Raw genomic sequence first — 16,496 nt, forward strand, 5'->3', positions numbered from 1 at the left:
CATTATTTGAAATAGTTTCCTAACATTACGGATGCCTTTACTGTCAATTTCCGTTCAATTTAATGCATTCTTACAGAATAAAAGAATCCGTTTATTTAGAAATAATTGTTAATCTCTAAATTAATATTTTCATAATGCACCAATGTATAATGTATAGTGTTAGCGGAGAATGCATTTCTCTCATATATGTTAAACAGACATTTTGACTTAAATAAATCAAGAGCGTGTGAATCAAAATTGGATCAGGAAATAGTTCAATATATCAATACTTGGCTCTACTTATGTATAGTACCACATACATCCACAATATTTCTCCCTGCAGATATTCACACATGCAGACACACGACCCTGAGTCGAGTTTCCCTGTAACCTGCACAAATATGCCTTTTCAGGACATGTTCAAGCAGTTCCAGAGAGATGTGTTTAACCTGATAAGAGTGCCCCCCTAACACGATTACAGCTACGACAAGGACAGCCGTGGTCCTGTAATGTTATTAGACAGAAGCGAATCTGCAGCAAGGTGCAGGTCATCACTTCAAAGGGGACACAGCACAAGCTGCCCACGAGTTCAGCTTCTGAATCTGGAGCTCAGTGATACGGTCAGTGGTTGACTTCAGTTCTCTGCTGCTAGAGTGAGTGTGAGCAGAATCGCTTTACTACACATCCGTCACATTCAAGAATCAATGGGGAAATGTCTCCTGTGAAAATTGCGAAAGTAGCATTTTTTTTTTCTTATGCCGTATGATTATATGTGTTCATACGAGTATGATCAGGGGTTCACAGTGAAGCTCTGTTCAGCGTCGTGTGTGTTGCGTGTTGATATTGAAGGAGTCACTTCACTCTCCGAGGGGTAAATGGGAAATCATTACAAAGCTTGGAAAGTGTCCAGAAAGGGGTTTCCACGGCAACAGAACCACTGTTCCCATCCATCCCTCTTTTCTCTCTCTCTCTTTCCCTCCCTTTCAGGGAGTGATGTGTAAGTGTGTGTTGTGTCCTCATTCCAGGACCTTCGTTCAGTCACTCTCCTAGCCTTGATGATCATTATCAGATTTATGGATACATCCAAATGTTTTACATACTGAACTCAATTCAAGCCTTATAGTAAGGTGATGAGCCATAAACCTTCATAAGTGCATATGTGAGTATGGATGATACTTTATGCTTTCATAGGTATGCACACACCTTCATAAATATGTATGTAAATCAAGATGATAGGCCTTCATTAGTATGTGTGTGAGGGATGCTATGCTTGAGAAATATGCCTTGAAGTCATTTGCAGGCATTGCTGCGGGCAGTGGGAGTATGCAATCTATTTATATCTAAACACATATATGTAAGCACAGTTTCCTTCTTAATTGAAGCAACTGAACCCCACGGTCTCCATGATGATGTCAGGAGAGCATGTGTGCTTCTCACACAAACCAGCAGGAGAAAAAGAGAAATCTTGGACTCTCTCCAAACACATGACATGGGCATCTCAGTTCAGCCACACATGAGGCCGGTTGAAATCTTCTCACTTACTTGACCATCCTGCTGCCATCACCAGAGGCCTGCTGATGTCCTTACTGCAGCCGGAGCAATAGTAGCAAGCAGCAGCTGTCTAAACAGCCGAGTGTAGCTGAGTCTATTGAGTAGAAGTGATCGGACAGATTGTGGTGCATGACATGTTCTTGTGATCTCTCATTTTGATTTGATCATTTTCGGCCTTCTGTCTGTCGGTCTTTTCTTGTGCTGGATGCTCAGCTTCTGAATCGTTTTTTGTGCCCTCAGGGTATCATGTAAAATGAAAACATCGGTCTCAGAGAGAATCAGATCATGTAGATTATCAGAGCTGAGTCAGGAAGATCATCCAATAGTGTTAGCTAGTTTTGTTTGTTCTTTCCATCAAGGGCATGTTGAACATTGTAGCATATTTTATTGCTGATATCCGACTTTTAAACTTGGGTGAACTCAGTGAAATCGTATGTCTGTGTATTTATTAATGTATAATTAAAATTTTGCACACACAATCCGATTTTTTTTCTTTTTTTGGGGGGGTCTGTAAGATATTTAAACGTTTTTGAAATAAGTGTCTTCTGCTCACAGAGGCTGCATTTATTTAATCAGAAATACAGTAATATTTCAAAATGTTACATTTTATACAATTTTAATTGACTGTTTTTCTTTTTAATAAATGTGATTTATTTCTGTAATGGCAAAGCTGATTTTTTTTAGCAGCTATTACTTCTGTCTACAGTATCACATGGTCCTTCAGAAATAATTTGAATATGCTAATTTGGTGCTCAAGTAACATTTCTTATTATTATCACATTTGTTGATGAATAAAAGTTTTGAAATAGAAATCTTTTATAACATTATCTTTACTGTCACCTTTTATCAATTGAATCCATCCATGTATTATTATATTTAAAAGAAATTAAATCATACTTACCCCAACATGTAGTGTTCCTCAAATGAATAAGTCCAGCAACACCTGAATGAATGACTCTTATCTTTTTACTGATTCAGAACCTTACCGCACAACCAGTATAGTTTGATTCCCGAATGGATGACTCTCATGTATGAGTCAGTCCTTTGTTGTGTATCAGAACCATACAGCATGACCTGTATTCCAACCGATTCCAAACAAATTACTCTTACTCTATCAGTCTGTTCTTTTAAATGATCCAAACAATACAGCATGACCAGTGTTCTGCAGTCTGATTCCAGACTGAATGACTATGGTTGATCTTAGTAAATTAAATCCATACAATTTGACCGCTGGAGTCCAGTTAAATCCCAAACAAATGATGCTTATGAGCCAGATGTTTTTAAATAATCAAAAACAAACACATTTGTTTGGTTGGCTTTGGAACTTAATACATTTTCCCCAATGTTTCTTCCTCCAAAAAAAATAAAATAAAATAATAATAATGATGATAATGATAATAATTAATGGACCATTAAATGTACCTATGAAAAATAATCTTAAAGTTATGTTCTTATAACTTTATTAATATGTGATGTTCTTATAATGGTGAATAAAAAAGTTCTGACATCATCATTCCCACTCTTTCCCTTTTAGTTGTTATGGACACTTTGTTTCTGTGTTTTATTGTCTTCTGTTTTGTTTTAGTTCCTGTGTGCCCTTATTTGGTTATGCTCCTGATCTCATTTAGCCTCATTAGTTTACCTCCAATCACCCGTGTTTAGTTAATTATCCTGATCTGTCTTTGTATTTAAGTTGCTCCCTTTCTAGCAATCATCGTTTGGTCACCCATCATTTTTCAAGTGCGAGTCCACTTTTAAATTGAGAGTTTTGGGCTTTCCCTGCTGTCTCACACAACCCTAACATCCTAATGATGTTATTTGTACTTGATGAACTTTCTAAGAAATGATTTTAGAACCTTTAAATAATGTTATAATCACAAACAAGAAAACTGGATGTTTCGACATCTTAGAAGTATTTAATTACAACAAAACTTAGTTAACGGAGCTCATCCTGTAGTTTTCAGTTCAAATGCAGTATCTCTCAGTCTCTCTTTCTGTGTTAGTGGAGGGGAGTTGCTGTATATCACTGCTGTGCAAACAGTTCAGTGTGATTAGAGAGCACCCTCCAAGCAGCCAGTCGCCCACTGCACCCTCACACTCTGCAGACCACACTCACAACACACTCAATATGCAAACCACTACAAGTTTAGTCTTGATTTTGACAGCCAAGAGCAATTTCTCAAACCGCACTGTGTTTGATCCAGCACTGTTTGACAGTTTGTGCTCCCTCAGATTTTTCCTAATAGTCTAGTTTCAGCAGACTGGACTTGAGCTGAGCCCGGTCCTTAGAGTCACGTTGTCATTTGTGGTGTTTGCGATATGGGCTGTATGACATGCACATATATTAGAGGGAGCAGCTGTACCCTGGTAATTGACTGGAGGGCTCTCTCTCCTCTCATAGCGCCGCTGACTGAGCTAAAAGGCTTTAGTGGCTAATGTCGGTGAGTGGTGCGTCTTAATCCTGTTGAGAGCGCAGCCGAGGGTGAAATCCTTCTTTGATTATTGCTTGCTATCATTGGTTCTTTCCAAAAAAAAAATGCACAGGCAGAAAATCACCAGCAAAACTTCCCACCCAGGGCATAATGTGTGCTCTGCTGCACCTCTGGAGAACTAGGGAATATGGGATTGATGGCTGCCAATGTTTTATGACCGTCATTTAACACGCTTCTCCTCAAATAAAGTCAAAAAAGCTTGAGCCGCATAACTTCTGTCCTAAACTATATCCTCCTCCTATGCATTGTCCAAAAACCTATGGAGTCCTATTACAGTTTGACCCTCTGCATCCCAACTCTTGACCTGCTCTCCTGATGTGCTAGAAATGTACTTTTAGAGTCAACAGGGAGCTCTAATTCAGACACAGAGTTAAGAATAATAAGGGAAAGTTGTCAGTGGGGATTCATACGATGTTGGAGGGTTCAAGCGGTAGCACGCTTTAATGTGTGTGTGTGTTTCTGACAGTATCTGACAGTATCTGTGGTGTGCTATCATTTACCACAGACAAACTTTCGGACTCATTCCTCAGTACATGAATGTACATTTTTATAAAACCTGAGTCAGATAAAGATAAAAAATATTTGGGTATCCGTTCATGATGGAGGGCTTGTATTATTTATAATGCGCCTTGCTGTAGAGCATGGCGCTAGCAACACCAAGGTCATCGGTTCGATTCCCCGGGAAAACAATAACTGATTAAATGTGTACCTTGAATGTAATTGCAAGTCCATTGGGATAAAATAGTCTGCCAAATGCATAAATGTAAATGTAACTATCAGAAGAAAATCAGCAAAAATTTCCACAAAAATGACTAACATTATTAATATAATACAATATAACGTATGAAATTACCCCTTTAAATTATACCTTAGCTTCAGTTACATCATGAGATTGGACATTGTAACTAGAAAATATTCAGAAATATATAAAATAAAGCAATTTTCAGACGTTTTTTTTTTCAAAACCAAATCCTATAGATACATCGCTTCTGTTACATGACAACTATATATGTATATATAAAGAAAAGATTATTAAAGTTGTCATGTAACAGAAGCGATGTATCTATAGGATTTGGTTTTGAAAAAAAACGTCTGAAAATTGCTTTCAGTGAGCTCTTTTGTGCCGCTGATCTTTCCACACATATACCAGCCAGGCTTTTCCTCTCATTCAGTCTTATCTTTGACAGACTCTTTCTCTTTTTCCTCACTCTTGGTGTAGTTTTCTCTCTCTCAATTGCTTCTGAAAGAGGATCAATAATTCAAGAGAGCAAATACAATGTGAACCATTTCTCACATCATCTCTGAAAATCTGTCATACACACACTCTCTGTCTCTCATAAAACATAATCTCATGTCATACTTGTTATAGGAATATATATTTGTGTTGAAGAAATGTCTTAACATTGGCCCATGCATAATTTCTGGAAAAACAGTGGGTTTTATGTGTGTTGTTTTATGTGTGCTCTCATTGCTGCACTAATATAATGTTGATTTTTATTTGTTTGTTTTTTTCTTTATTTCTTTATTTGGAGACTTGGCCAGACCAATTAGCAGACCAAATCATGCTTTAGCAATACCTTACAAAAGTTTCTCTTTGATAGTTTTTTAATTGTTTTTATTTTCTTTCTGAATTACACATTGATCAGATTTCTTTGTTTTTCCTTTATTTTGTTGGTTATTAATCCCATAGCTGTGTGTGATTGCACACGATGGCATAATCCTGTAATCTTCAGCTCAATCGACTCTTCAGTCTCACTGATCTCTTCTTCTCTTTTGCCAGCAAACACATTTCAGTGACTGAGAATAAATCAGCATGCACCCTACTCAGCATTCACCTCCTTCTACATGGAGCATATACCTAAGTGTTTTAATTCCATCTGTAGCATTATTCATAACCTGAATCTACATTCTAAACTGCTGACAGACAGCATCAGCTTCATTGCTAACGTTTCATTCCCAATGCATATTGGATTAAATGCTCTGCTCCTGTTGGTTTATGTGAGATGGCACTGTGATTGTAGCGCAGAGCTGAGGTCCCATGGGTAATAAGTGTGAATGAGGGAGAGAGGCCTGCTGGACTTGAGCGGTTAAAGGGTGAAGGAGCATGAGAGAGAGAGACTCAGTGGAGTGCTGCTGATTAATGAAGGGTGAAGGAGAAAAAGACACAGAACAGAAAGAAAGAAAGAACAAGAACTGGGGAGGATGTAAAATTGTTCATGTTTCGCTATTTTTTTTTCAACATATTCATATCCACAGAATTCTCCCTGCCATCCTGATGACCATATCATTACCTGCACATGAAATATTGATAAAGCCATATGTGATGGAGCACACTTCCTTCTTTTTCCTTAAATGCTTGAGAAGTGATTTGACTTGATGGTGTTGGCGCTGAACGTGCAGCTCTGTTCTTTAATCTCAGAAACCTAAACGGTTTTCTTTTTGTTTCAGGTGCTTTTGTCTGGACTGATCGGAGTGGTGTCATGGAAAAGGCCCCTTTCTTTGGTGGTAAGAAATAAATAATAGTATATTAATAAGCATTTATTCCACCCATGCACAATATTACAATTCTGGTTGATATGTTAATTGCCAATAATTACACCATCAAGTAACATGCTCAACAAGGATGAACTTATTTGATCAAAAATACAGTTAAAACACTAATAGTATGATCCATTATTACTATTTAGTTCAGTTTATTGCTGTGATTGCTGTGAGCAGCCATTACTCCAGTCTTCAGTGTCACGTCATCCTTCAGAAATAATTTTAATATTTACTCAAATTAGTTTGTCTGAATAAATGATTAAACTGCTAAAAATGTAAAATTAGAAAATAATTTATTTACAGTATGAAGAATGGATATTCATTTTGAGATTAGCTAAAGATTACACTTAACAGTGTTAATTAAATTGTTAGCGTTTTTAAAAATTAACCTTAACTCCGCATTAGATGATGGCAAAAGCATTCTAAATGTAAAAGTAGAGGAAATTAACACGTAGAATCAAATACATTTACAATCACATACCAAAAAATCTAATATATCTAATATTGTCCAATAATAGTTATATTGTGCATCCTCATTTAATTCTTAAATAATTGTTAATTAACCCCCAGCTGTGAATGTATTGTTATACTTTTGGGATTTCTAAGTTATTTATATGTTCAGTTTTATTTTCGAAAGCACAAAGTCTTTAGTTATTTCTTTCTCCCATTAATTATATAGACTGTTATCAGTACATGACATGCACATATAGGCTTATTTTCCTCTTTGCCCTCTGCCCGTCTGTATTTAGCTGTGGATTTGTTCGGTTGTGTGATGCTTGGGCATTATCACAGCGAGCATTATCAGGAAGGAGCTGGAGGGCTTCTGATTGCCTGTCATGTAGTGCTCTGTAGACGGTGTGAACGTCTAAGCTGAGCATGCACAGATCCAGCCTGGCAGTCAGTGGAATGGGAATGGAATGTAAAGTTTATGTATTGGGTTTTGCTTTGTTCAGCCAGCCGTTCTGCTCATGCATAATTGCAGCAGGGATTGGGCACGCTGGCTGAATTTTTCATGCCTCTTGTTCTGTGGGATCGGCTGGCTCCGGAGGGAGCATTAATGGAGAATGCACAAGTTTACAGATTGCAAAAAAGGTGGGATGTTGTTAAATTCATACCCTGACACAAAATCACATGCATAAGACAAATGCATACACAAACAATTGCTCTAAGTGGTTCACGCAATGGCAGACAAAGCTATGTACGTTAAAGGGATAGTTCAGCCAAAAATATTCTGTCGTCATTTACTCACCCTCATGTAATTCTAAAAAATGTTCTGTCTTCCGGAGACCACAAAAGAAGATGTTAGGCAGGATGATGACACTGCTCTTTTCCATTCAATGAAAGTGAAGGACGACCAAAAAAAATCGAAATAAATCAAATCAGTGGTCCATATGTCACAGTGGAAAGCTCCTCATTCACTGTCACTGAATGGAAAAGAACAGCATGAACTATATACTAAACATCTCATTTTCACAGTGTCCCTTTTTTCATTTTATGTAAAAAAGAAAGGAATTACACGAGGGGTGAATAAATGATGACAGATGTTTTATTTTTCAGTTAACTCTCCCATTAACTAACCTTTGCTTAATTTTTCACATCATCAAAACAGCCAACGCTGCTCTGAACATGCTTGTCTGCTTCTTGTATCACTGAAGTGTTTACTATGGGTGGAAGCAAAATATTAACTCTGCTCAGATGTGATGCATTATTGTTATTAACAATCTGAGATTTAGCAATAATGCTTAAACTGAAAATTTAACAATGTCGATGTTTTCCCTATTTCGATGTGGCATGTTTTACTGTTGTCCTGACTTGTTCTTTTAAGCCTGATGATTATGCTCTTTATATTTTATCTTATTTAACTCATTTTGGGCCCTATTTAAACGATCTGAAACGCAAGTGTCAAAGCGCGAAGCGCAAGTAAGTTTGTGGGCGGGTCTCGGCGCTGTTGCTATTTTCCCGGCGGGATAAATGGCTCTTGCGCCCGGCGCAAATCTAAAATGGGTGGGTCTGAAGTAGCTTCATTATTCATAGGTGTGGTTTGGGCGTAACGTGAAATAAACCAATCAGAGCGTCATCCAACATTCCCTTTAAAAGCAGGTGCGCAAGTTCCATTATGGATTGCTATTATTATGGCGTATTTACCAGGCGCACGCCAGGAGCGGTTCACAGCCGAGGAGACTGATGTTCTTGTAAGAGCAGTGAAAGACAGAGAAATTGTGTTGTATGGGGATGGAAGAAACCCACCCAAAATAGCGTCGGTTAAACAGGCGTGGGAGGAAATAGCCACAACTGTTTCATCGATTTTTTTTCCTGGTTCTTGACGGACAAACCAATTTGTCAGATGTCCTTATACATATATGTATTGCCACTATTGGGCAAACAGGTCTGATCCTTAATTACTACAATTAGCCTGAATAATTTGTAAGCAAGATTTATGCCTATTTTTTCACATCTTCGTGGCACACCACAATGATTTCCGTCATCTCATGTGTTAATATTTTTTTAGTGTAACAATTTATGAATCTTAATAAAAATCTGTGTAGATTATATGAGCAAAGTGTATGCGCGTTGTGCACGCTATATACATTAAGGTCAAACATGCGCCCTTAAAATAGCATAATGAACAGCGCGCAACGCGCCACTGACTTTAGACTAGGTTTTTTCTGGTCAGTGGCGCAATTGTTTAATGGAACAGCAAAATAGCACCAGGGATTGTTTGCGCCGGAACACGCCTCTTTTTTTGCGCTGATCCGCCCAGGGAGCGCAAGTTCATTCACTAGTTTAGCGACGTGCTTCTGTGGAGGGAAAAGCGCGCTTTGCGCGGGTGCAAAATAGGAATGACACATGCGTCGGTGTACAAAGTCAATTGCGCTGGGTGCAAGATAGGGCCCTTTATCTGATACCTTTTGTATTATTTGTATAGTGGTCACATAATGTCATATTTCTCATCTCTGGACTGTTGTTCTGGGGAGATCAGCGTCTCATTAGTTGATTAACGTTTTCTGGAAGTCGTCCTCATATTCTGTGCTTAACTTCAAAACGCCAGGGCATTTGACTAAATTGTCTCTGCTGTTAATGAATCGAAGTAAAATAAACACTCTGCACACATATGGTGTCTTGCAGTCCAAGTGGTCTGATGGACAGATCTTGTAAAGGGTTCGAGACTGGCTGATTTGAGAGGAATCCCTCTCAGCTGTAGCCTGTTACAGCATTGAAAGCAAAGAAGTGTACAGAACTGACAACTGTGCCGTCCGGGGTGCTCTCTCTTGACTTCAGACTCAGAGACTGTCATTGAACCTGGCCCTGTAGATCTCAGGGGATTGCCAATCAGCCGGTGAATTCCACAGTCTTTCCTCATGGGGGCAAGTGTTTCCATTCACATGGGCCAGCGATGATGATTGAGTTATCAATAGGACTCTGTCCATTCAGTCCCGTGCGTGGCACAGTTGAAAGCTGTCAAGGCAGAGAAAGATTGATGATGCTCTCTTCCTGCATACCTAGCGGAGGGGGGAATTAATCAGCTTTTAAAGGTGTCTGACAGAGAGGGGTGAGTAGCCACATTCATTTATTGCAGAAACGAAGATGGCAGGAGAGCACAGTATTCACATGGACTGAGGTTTATTAAACAGTCTCATCTTCAACACAGTAATGCACAGCAGGACAGTAGACATTTCACACACCTATGAAAAGATGACCTTGACTGAAATACAGGTTGAATGAACTTGAAAGGACATTGATGGACACCCGTTCTCATGTATGCAGCCCAGTAGTGTGTAGTGATATTGACGAGCCTGTTATCAGCAAAGCAGCCCTTTGGATCTATGACTTTGCACGGATCTGCGAAAATAATGATCTCCTAAAAACTGTGGTTAAAATGATCCTGGATCCCGGTTCATGAATTATTAAAGCTTGTTTGTATCCGTTTTAGATTCATTTTGTGTGTTTGGAGGGTAAGAATGATGCACTACTGGGACTGAAAGCATTTCGAGAGGCCTAGCTCTGCTCCTCATCAATTATTAGTTTTCATCAGGGATGTATATGTGTGCGTTTTCCTCTAAGTGTTTGGTGAATTGTGAAATTTAGTCACAATGTCCTTTGGTATGGTTCATTTTCATGAAGTATGCTAAACACACCAAAGTAATGAAGGGGCAAAATATATGCTATTTTAATGCATCTACTATCTAAAAAAAATACATTATATTACATTTGAGTTGAGTATTATAGTTTATAGTATTATAGTATTATACATTTTAAACAATGCCTTTTTAAAACATTTTCTTTGACATTACAAAACATTGATACATTATACACCCCCAATTTTTTTTTTACACCCCTAGGTAAATGTCAGTAGCCACGTGTTTGTTGTAATTTATGGATATATTGTTTATTTAATTGTGCATGCTTTTTTATCCTGCAATTAAATGTATGTGCCATCATCTAATACTCCTCACAAGTACAGTTTTTGTTTGTTTTCTTACTTGTTTGATTGTTGGATGTGAAAGTTATTATTTTACAAAGCTGAACTGCAGCAGTTTTGTAAAAAAAAAAAAAAATCATATTAAAAGTAATGTGTAAATCATCCTCACTCTGCTTTTTTTGCTGGTATGAGCATAGAAGCAGGACACACAAATGTGCTTTAGAGAATTCAAAGCATGAATTTCCTAACATAGGATTACAGGAGATAATAAATCTAGTCTCCCTCTGATACAGTGCAGTGTAGGGTTACATCAAGAAGCCATGAAAGATCATGTGAGGCCAGTTCTGTTTAATATAAGGTCAATGATATTGAACGTATGTACGTTTATATGCCTATACTGACTGCTGGGAGGAACATGGAGCATGCATATTGTGAAATGACTTTTTCGGTGGTGTTTTTCCCATGTTCCTCTCTGCTTTTGCATTCATTAACCTTTCCACTGACAGATTCCAGCTGCATATGTGCTTCTCTCTGAGTACCATGTGATTAATCTGATGCCTATGAGCCACTTGGAGACTGCTGTGATATTACTTTCAGATCGGCCTCAATCGCTCTCAACTCCTCCTGACCCTTATGATATTTACCCTGCGCCACACATATTCTGTACTCCTAAACATTCCTTTAATATTTCCCCCAGTCTTTCTCAAGGGCACGCATGGAGTGTAAGCTGCCTCCCTCCTGCTGGTCACGTTAACTATAGGCTGAAAATTGTTTGCTTTTTTTCTGATTGTTAGTCTGGGTTTTTTGTTTTGAGAATTTTACCTGTCAGTATGAGACTTGGGGATTCAGTAATCTCTTTTTTATTTGAGTCTGATATTGTTTCAGATGTTTTGAGAACTGAACCTGAGGTCCTGAGTTAATATTTTATAGTGTTTGGGGTTGTTGTAAGGATGAGTTCTACGGAGCGCTGCCAGAGAGTGTGTGAGTGTGTGTGTGTGTGAGTGCGTGTGTATGTGTGTGTGTGTGTGTTTTTGTTTGCATATATGTCCCAGGAGTGGTGTGTTTCCTGGTAGAGTGAGTTTGTTCAGTTTCTGAGACACTCTTTCTCTGGCTTCTCTCTGCTCTCTCTGTCTGTCAGTGTATTGCTGCAGTTCAGGATTGTTTTGTCATCAATGAGTGTGTACAACATCAGTTTTCAAACTGTTGTAGGCAACACAACCCTGGACATTTACAAAAATATAAGTGTTGTTCAAATTCATATCTAATTCGCATTACCAAATAAATCTTTCATGTTAAGCCATGTTGCATTTATGTAATAAAATTACAGTAAAAGCAATAGTATTGTAAAACATTATTATTACACTTTAAAAGAGCTGTTTGCAATGTGAATATATTTGAAAAACCCTGTGATGGCAAAGCTGGATTTTCAGCAGCCGTCACTCCAGTCTTCAGTTTCACATGATAATTCAGACATCATTCTAATATGCTGATTTGGTCCGTATTAAAAACATGTCTTATTTTCAGTGGTGAAATCTGTCACTGGTGTTTTCTTTTAACCTGTTAAATGTCACCCCGTCCCGTATTAGGGACGCCTACGTTGACTATACTATATTACAATCAAATCTAATCTAATCTTGACAAACTATATATCGTTGGAAAGGTCTAAGACTCCCAAATATATATTTTACCAATATTGTTTGTTAAAAATGATGTAGGAAAAGTAATAGATGAATTTATGACAAGAGTGCACCCTCAGAAATCTACATTACAAAAGGAGCTTTGAACTTTGTTTAAAAAAAAAAGACTTCCTCGTTGACTTTTTCTCTATCACATTTTAGAAATCATCAGAAGTTATATATCACTTGAAAACACAAAATCTCAAAATTCATCCTTCAAAACCCATTTTAAAATCAGACATTGCATTACCATGTAAATGGCACATCAAAATCATGTTACAAAATGTTTTCAGTCATGAATTATAAAAATGTATGTTTGAATCATGCACATTCATGTCTATCTTCAAAAACATGAGTGACAATTAACAGGTTAATTTATTTCTTTATTCATTGTGGAAAACATGATACATTTTATGTCAGGATTCTTTGATGAATAGAAGTTCAAAAGAGCATGATTTATTTGATACAAACATTTTTAACATGTACTGTCGATTTTTATCAATTTAATGAAAGAAAATTAGTTTGTATTTGTACTATTTATAATTATCTGTCTTTTTTGTATTATTTTTGTAGTTTTTTAAGCAAAATATCTTTCATTTCTAAATATTATATTATAAATAAAATGATGCGCTAAAAAATGATTTTGAAACTGGATCACAAAACCTTGAAATGTTACTATGGTGTATTGAGTTTTCGGGTTTTTCCTCATATCTGCAATATGCCTATCAAGGGACATTTGAGGCTCTTACAACAACATGATTTATCTCAACTACAGGAAAATGTATATTTAATACAAAATATAGTGTTTGTGTGTATGTTACTCACAAGCTTGCACTCAAAGAGATTGTTGTTTGCCCAGTGCTGTAAACATGTAGAGTACATTCTGATATTCTGATATGATTGGTGATACATGTTGACACCAAGTATTTTTTTCACCCTGCACTTCAGATTCACTGTGTTATAACTTATACTATATATCACTCTAATATCTTTCTTAGTACTGTTCTGCAGTTTAAACAATATTTTACCACCTTTCGTTTGATGGAAAGCAGCAGTGCTGGAATCTGCCAACATGTTTCCTGTTCTTTGTTTATTCATCTTAACCAGAAATTAAGTGCCTTTCTCTTACCATCTTATTCATACAAGTGCAGCACGTGAACGTGAGAGTGTCAAGAGAAAATATTTTCTCTCTTTTTCTGCTTCAGAGGAAGCATTTGAATGTGTGCCCGGTGCAGATTTGTCCTCATCTCCAAGGCAACCCTGCAGCAGGAAGTCAAGAGCATTCATAATGTAGAGTCCAGCTGGAGGCAAGAGCTTATGGGGCTTTAGTGTATCTTTGCTTCTCTATCGGTAAAGCTGGCAGCTGAAAAATGCCTCAAAATTGTGATTTGGAGATTAATGCTCTGAGCATCTTTCTATCATGGTAGCATGTGAGGCTTTGTCAGGGTTGGTTTAGCACAGCAGCACCTCAGGGAGCTTTTGAGAAGCAGTGACCAGTGGAAGGACAGGGGGTAACATGGAGAGGTGAGGAGGGTGGGATAACCAGGCCAAGTGGAGGGTCTGCTCTGAGCCGCTATTAATGTTGATGTTAGAAGGATGTCATTTTGATGAGATTCTCTTATCACACTTAGACAGCAGTGTGAACATATGAACATTTACCATGGATTTCTATTGTAACTGTTGTATGACATATTAAAAATGACAGTCATTTCGGCTACACGTATTCTCACTCAGTGTATTTGTGTTTTTACAATTTATATAATTCGATGTTGAAGATTCTTGCAGAAGTTTGAAAGCGTCAACTCTTTGTGGTACTATGGGATAATTTTGTTGAGCAATAACTTACACATGGTCCAGGACAGTATGCACAATTATGTACAATACCATGCCAAAATTCAAGCCCTGGTATACTGGAGGTACTACCCCAGTGGCAGATTTTGTAACTCTTTTTTTTTTTGAGAGTGTACATTCCAAAAATATTGGCAGTTTCCAAATTGTCGACCTATACAAATCTAGTTATTTTTGTATTAATTTTATTAATTTTTAATGCCCTCTTTGAAAAAGAAAAAAGGTTCTAAAGCCTTGATAATGATATTGATATTTAATGTGATGTTTAATATTTAGGGATAAGGAACCATAATTGGTTACTACCCACATAACTGCTATGATATAAAAAGTATTTGGATACATTTTATTTAAAACTATCCTGAAATGCTATCTACATTATTTGTGTTGCTCCAATTAGTCATTGACTTAAAACGGAATTACTCAAAAACCAAAAACACCTGTTCCTATTTTTTCATTTATCGCCTATTTGGGGATTTCAGCAATTGTAGTATTTTAAAAAGCAACGTTTTTGCAAACCCTTTTCAGTTCAGCATTTTGCAGCATTGTGGTAATTGTCATCCCTTTATAGATTCAGAAGGGATGAGGAGGCTTGTATGTACTTCCTGAATTATTTGACATCTGACTCACAGTTGGCTCCAATTTTGATCATTTAACAGTCAATTACCCCGGATCTTACCACTCTGTATGCGCAAAAAGCACATCTTGTATTCTTCTCTGCTTCAATCAGTCTTTCCCTGTCTTTTCCAGCTGGCAGCTGTCTTCCTATCTCTATAACGTGTGGTTTCCGGAAGCCCTGACACTGGTCTTAAATGCCTATTTTAATCAGCTAATTACTAGTAAAATGAGGTAATTAGCAGTTTGAACCAGCGGTACAGATGCCTCTCTCCCCCAGCTGCCATGGCTGCAGGAAGAACCTCGGACACAGGGGGAGGAGTTTCAGTGGAAGATTGACGGGTGAATAGTGCTGGGAGTTTCCTGGTGGAAGTGAAGTGTCATTTGTTTTTCACACAGATTTATTGTGTCATATAAGTGCAGGACTTTTGGCTAGCTGTGCGTGTGGGTATTGTATTAGACCTGTCTCAGTGTGGCAGCACAGTAGAGTGGCCTTGTTCTGCAGTCAAGCACAGTGTCTTTAAGCTAAGCTGTATTCATTAGCTCTTGTTTGGTTTAGCTCCCACATTAAACAGAAAACCTCAGGCTTGGCTTTAGACTTTAGGACACTTGGCTATTTAATATATCTTTTATGGTTATTAACTGGTTGGGAATTGATCAATTTTAAGAGACAAAAGAAATTGCTGTTTTTCTCTGAGGGTGGAGGGTTACATCTGGTGGGTTCTTTCAGTGAAAGATCTTTTTTTTTTCATTAAGAAATAACGTTGTCACTGAGAGGCATGTGTGTCTGATTGCCTACAGAGAACAGCAGTGATGGCTGCAGTAAATGAGTGTGTCAGCTGTATTTACGGTACAGCGGTGTAACCTCAGTCCTCCTGTCTGGTTGTAGTGTCTCAGGAGAGCTCCAGTCCAGATGGGACTCAACACAATTGTGAATCTTCCAACCACAGAATCTTACTTCAGATTCATTATGGTCACCATCCGGTTTATGGTGTACTACAGCAAATACACGAGTGAACATTTTTGTTGTAGAACATTTTCTAACTTCTGCAAAAAGTGTTTCTGATGGCTAAAGTATGTCTCCCATGACTGATTGATTGATTTATAATATCTTAATATCTTCATTTTTTCATGCCTTATAGTCACATTTAGCAGATTAGAGCTGGACAATACTAAAGTTTGAATTTTTTGACATTATAACCAATCAGTTGAGATTTTACCTCTTCCTGCATTTTGATGGACCGGTTTGCTATCCAAATGAGAATGTACATTCACACAAATTATTCTTTAAAATAGGTATAAACGGATTATTGCAGGCTCCCAAACTTCTGACGTAGTTTTGTTTGAAAGGAGTAAAGGCCTGCTCAAACCACGAAT

General features: G+C 37.6%; 1 protein-coding gene across 2 annotated transcripts in view; it reads left to right on the forward strand.

Moving 5' to 3' along the window:
* LOC113051537 (protein FAM189A1-like) overlaps positions 1-16,496 on the forward strand; it is a 94,897-nt gene that overhangs the window by 31,776 nt on the left and 46,625 nt on the right. For both annotated transcript variants that reach the window (XM_026215384.1, XM_026215385.1), the window contains exon 2: positions 6,471-6,527. In XM_026215384.1, the coding sequence (XP_026071169.1) occupies positions 6,471-6,527 (57 nt within the window). The remainder of the gene's footprint in view (positions 1-6,470; positions 6,528-16,496) is intronic.

This window comes from Carassius auratus, chromosome 32 (genome assembly GCF_003368295.1).
Source record: "Carassius auratus strain Wakin chromosome 32, ASM336829v1, whole genome shotgun sequence".
Classification (NCBI taxonomy): Eukaryota; Metazoa; Chordata; class Actinopteri; order Cypriniformes; family Cyprinidae; genus Carassius; species Carassius auratus.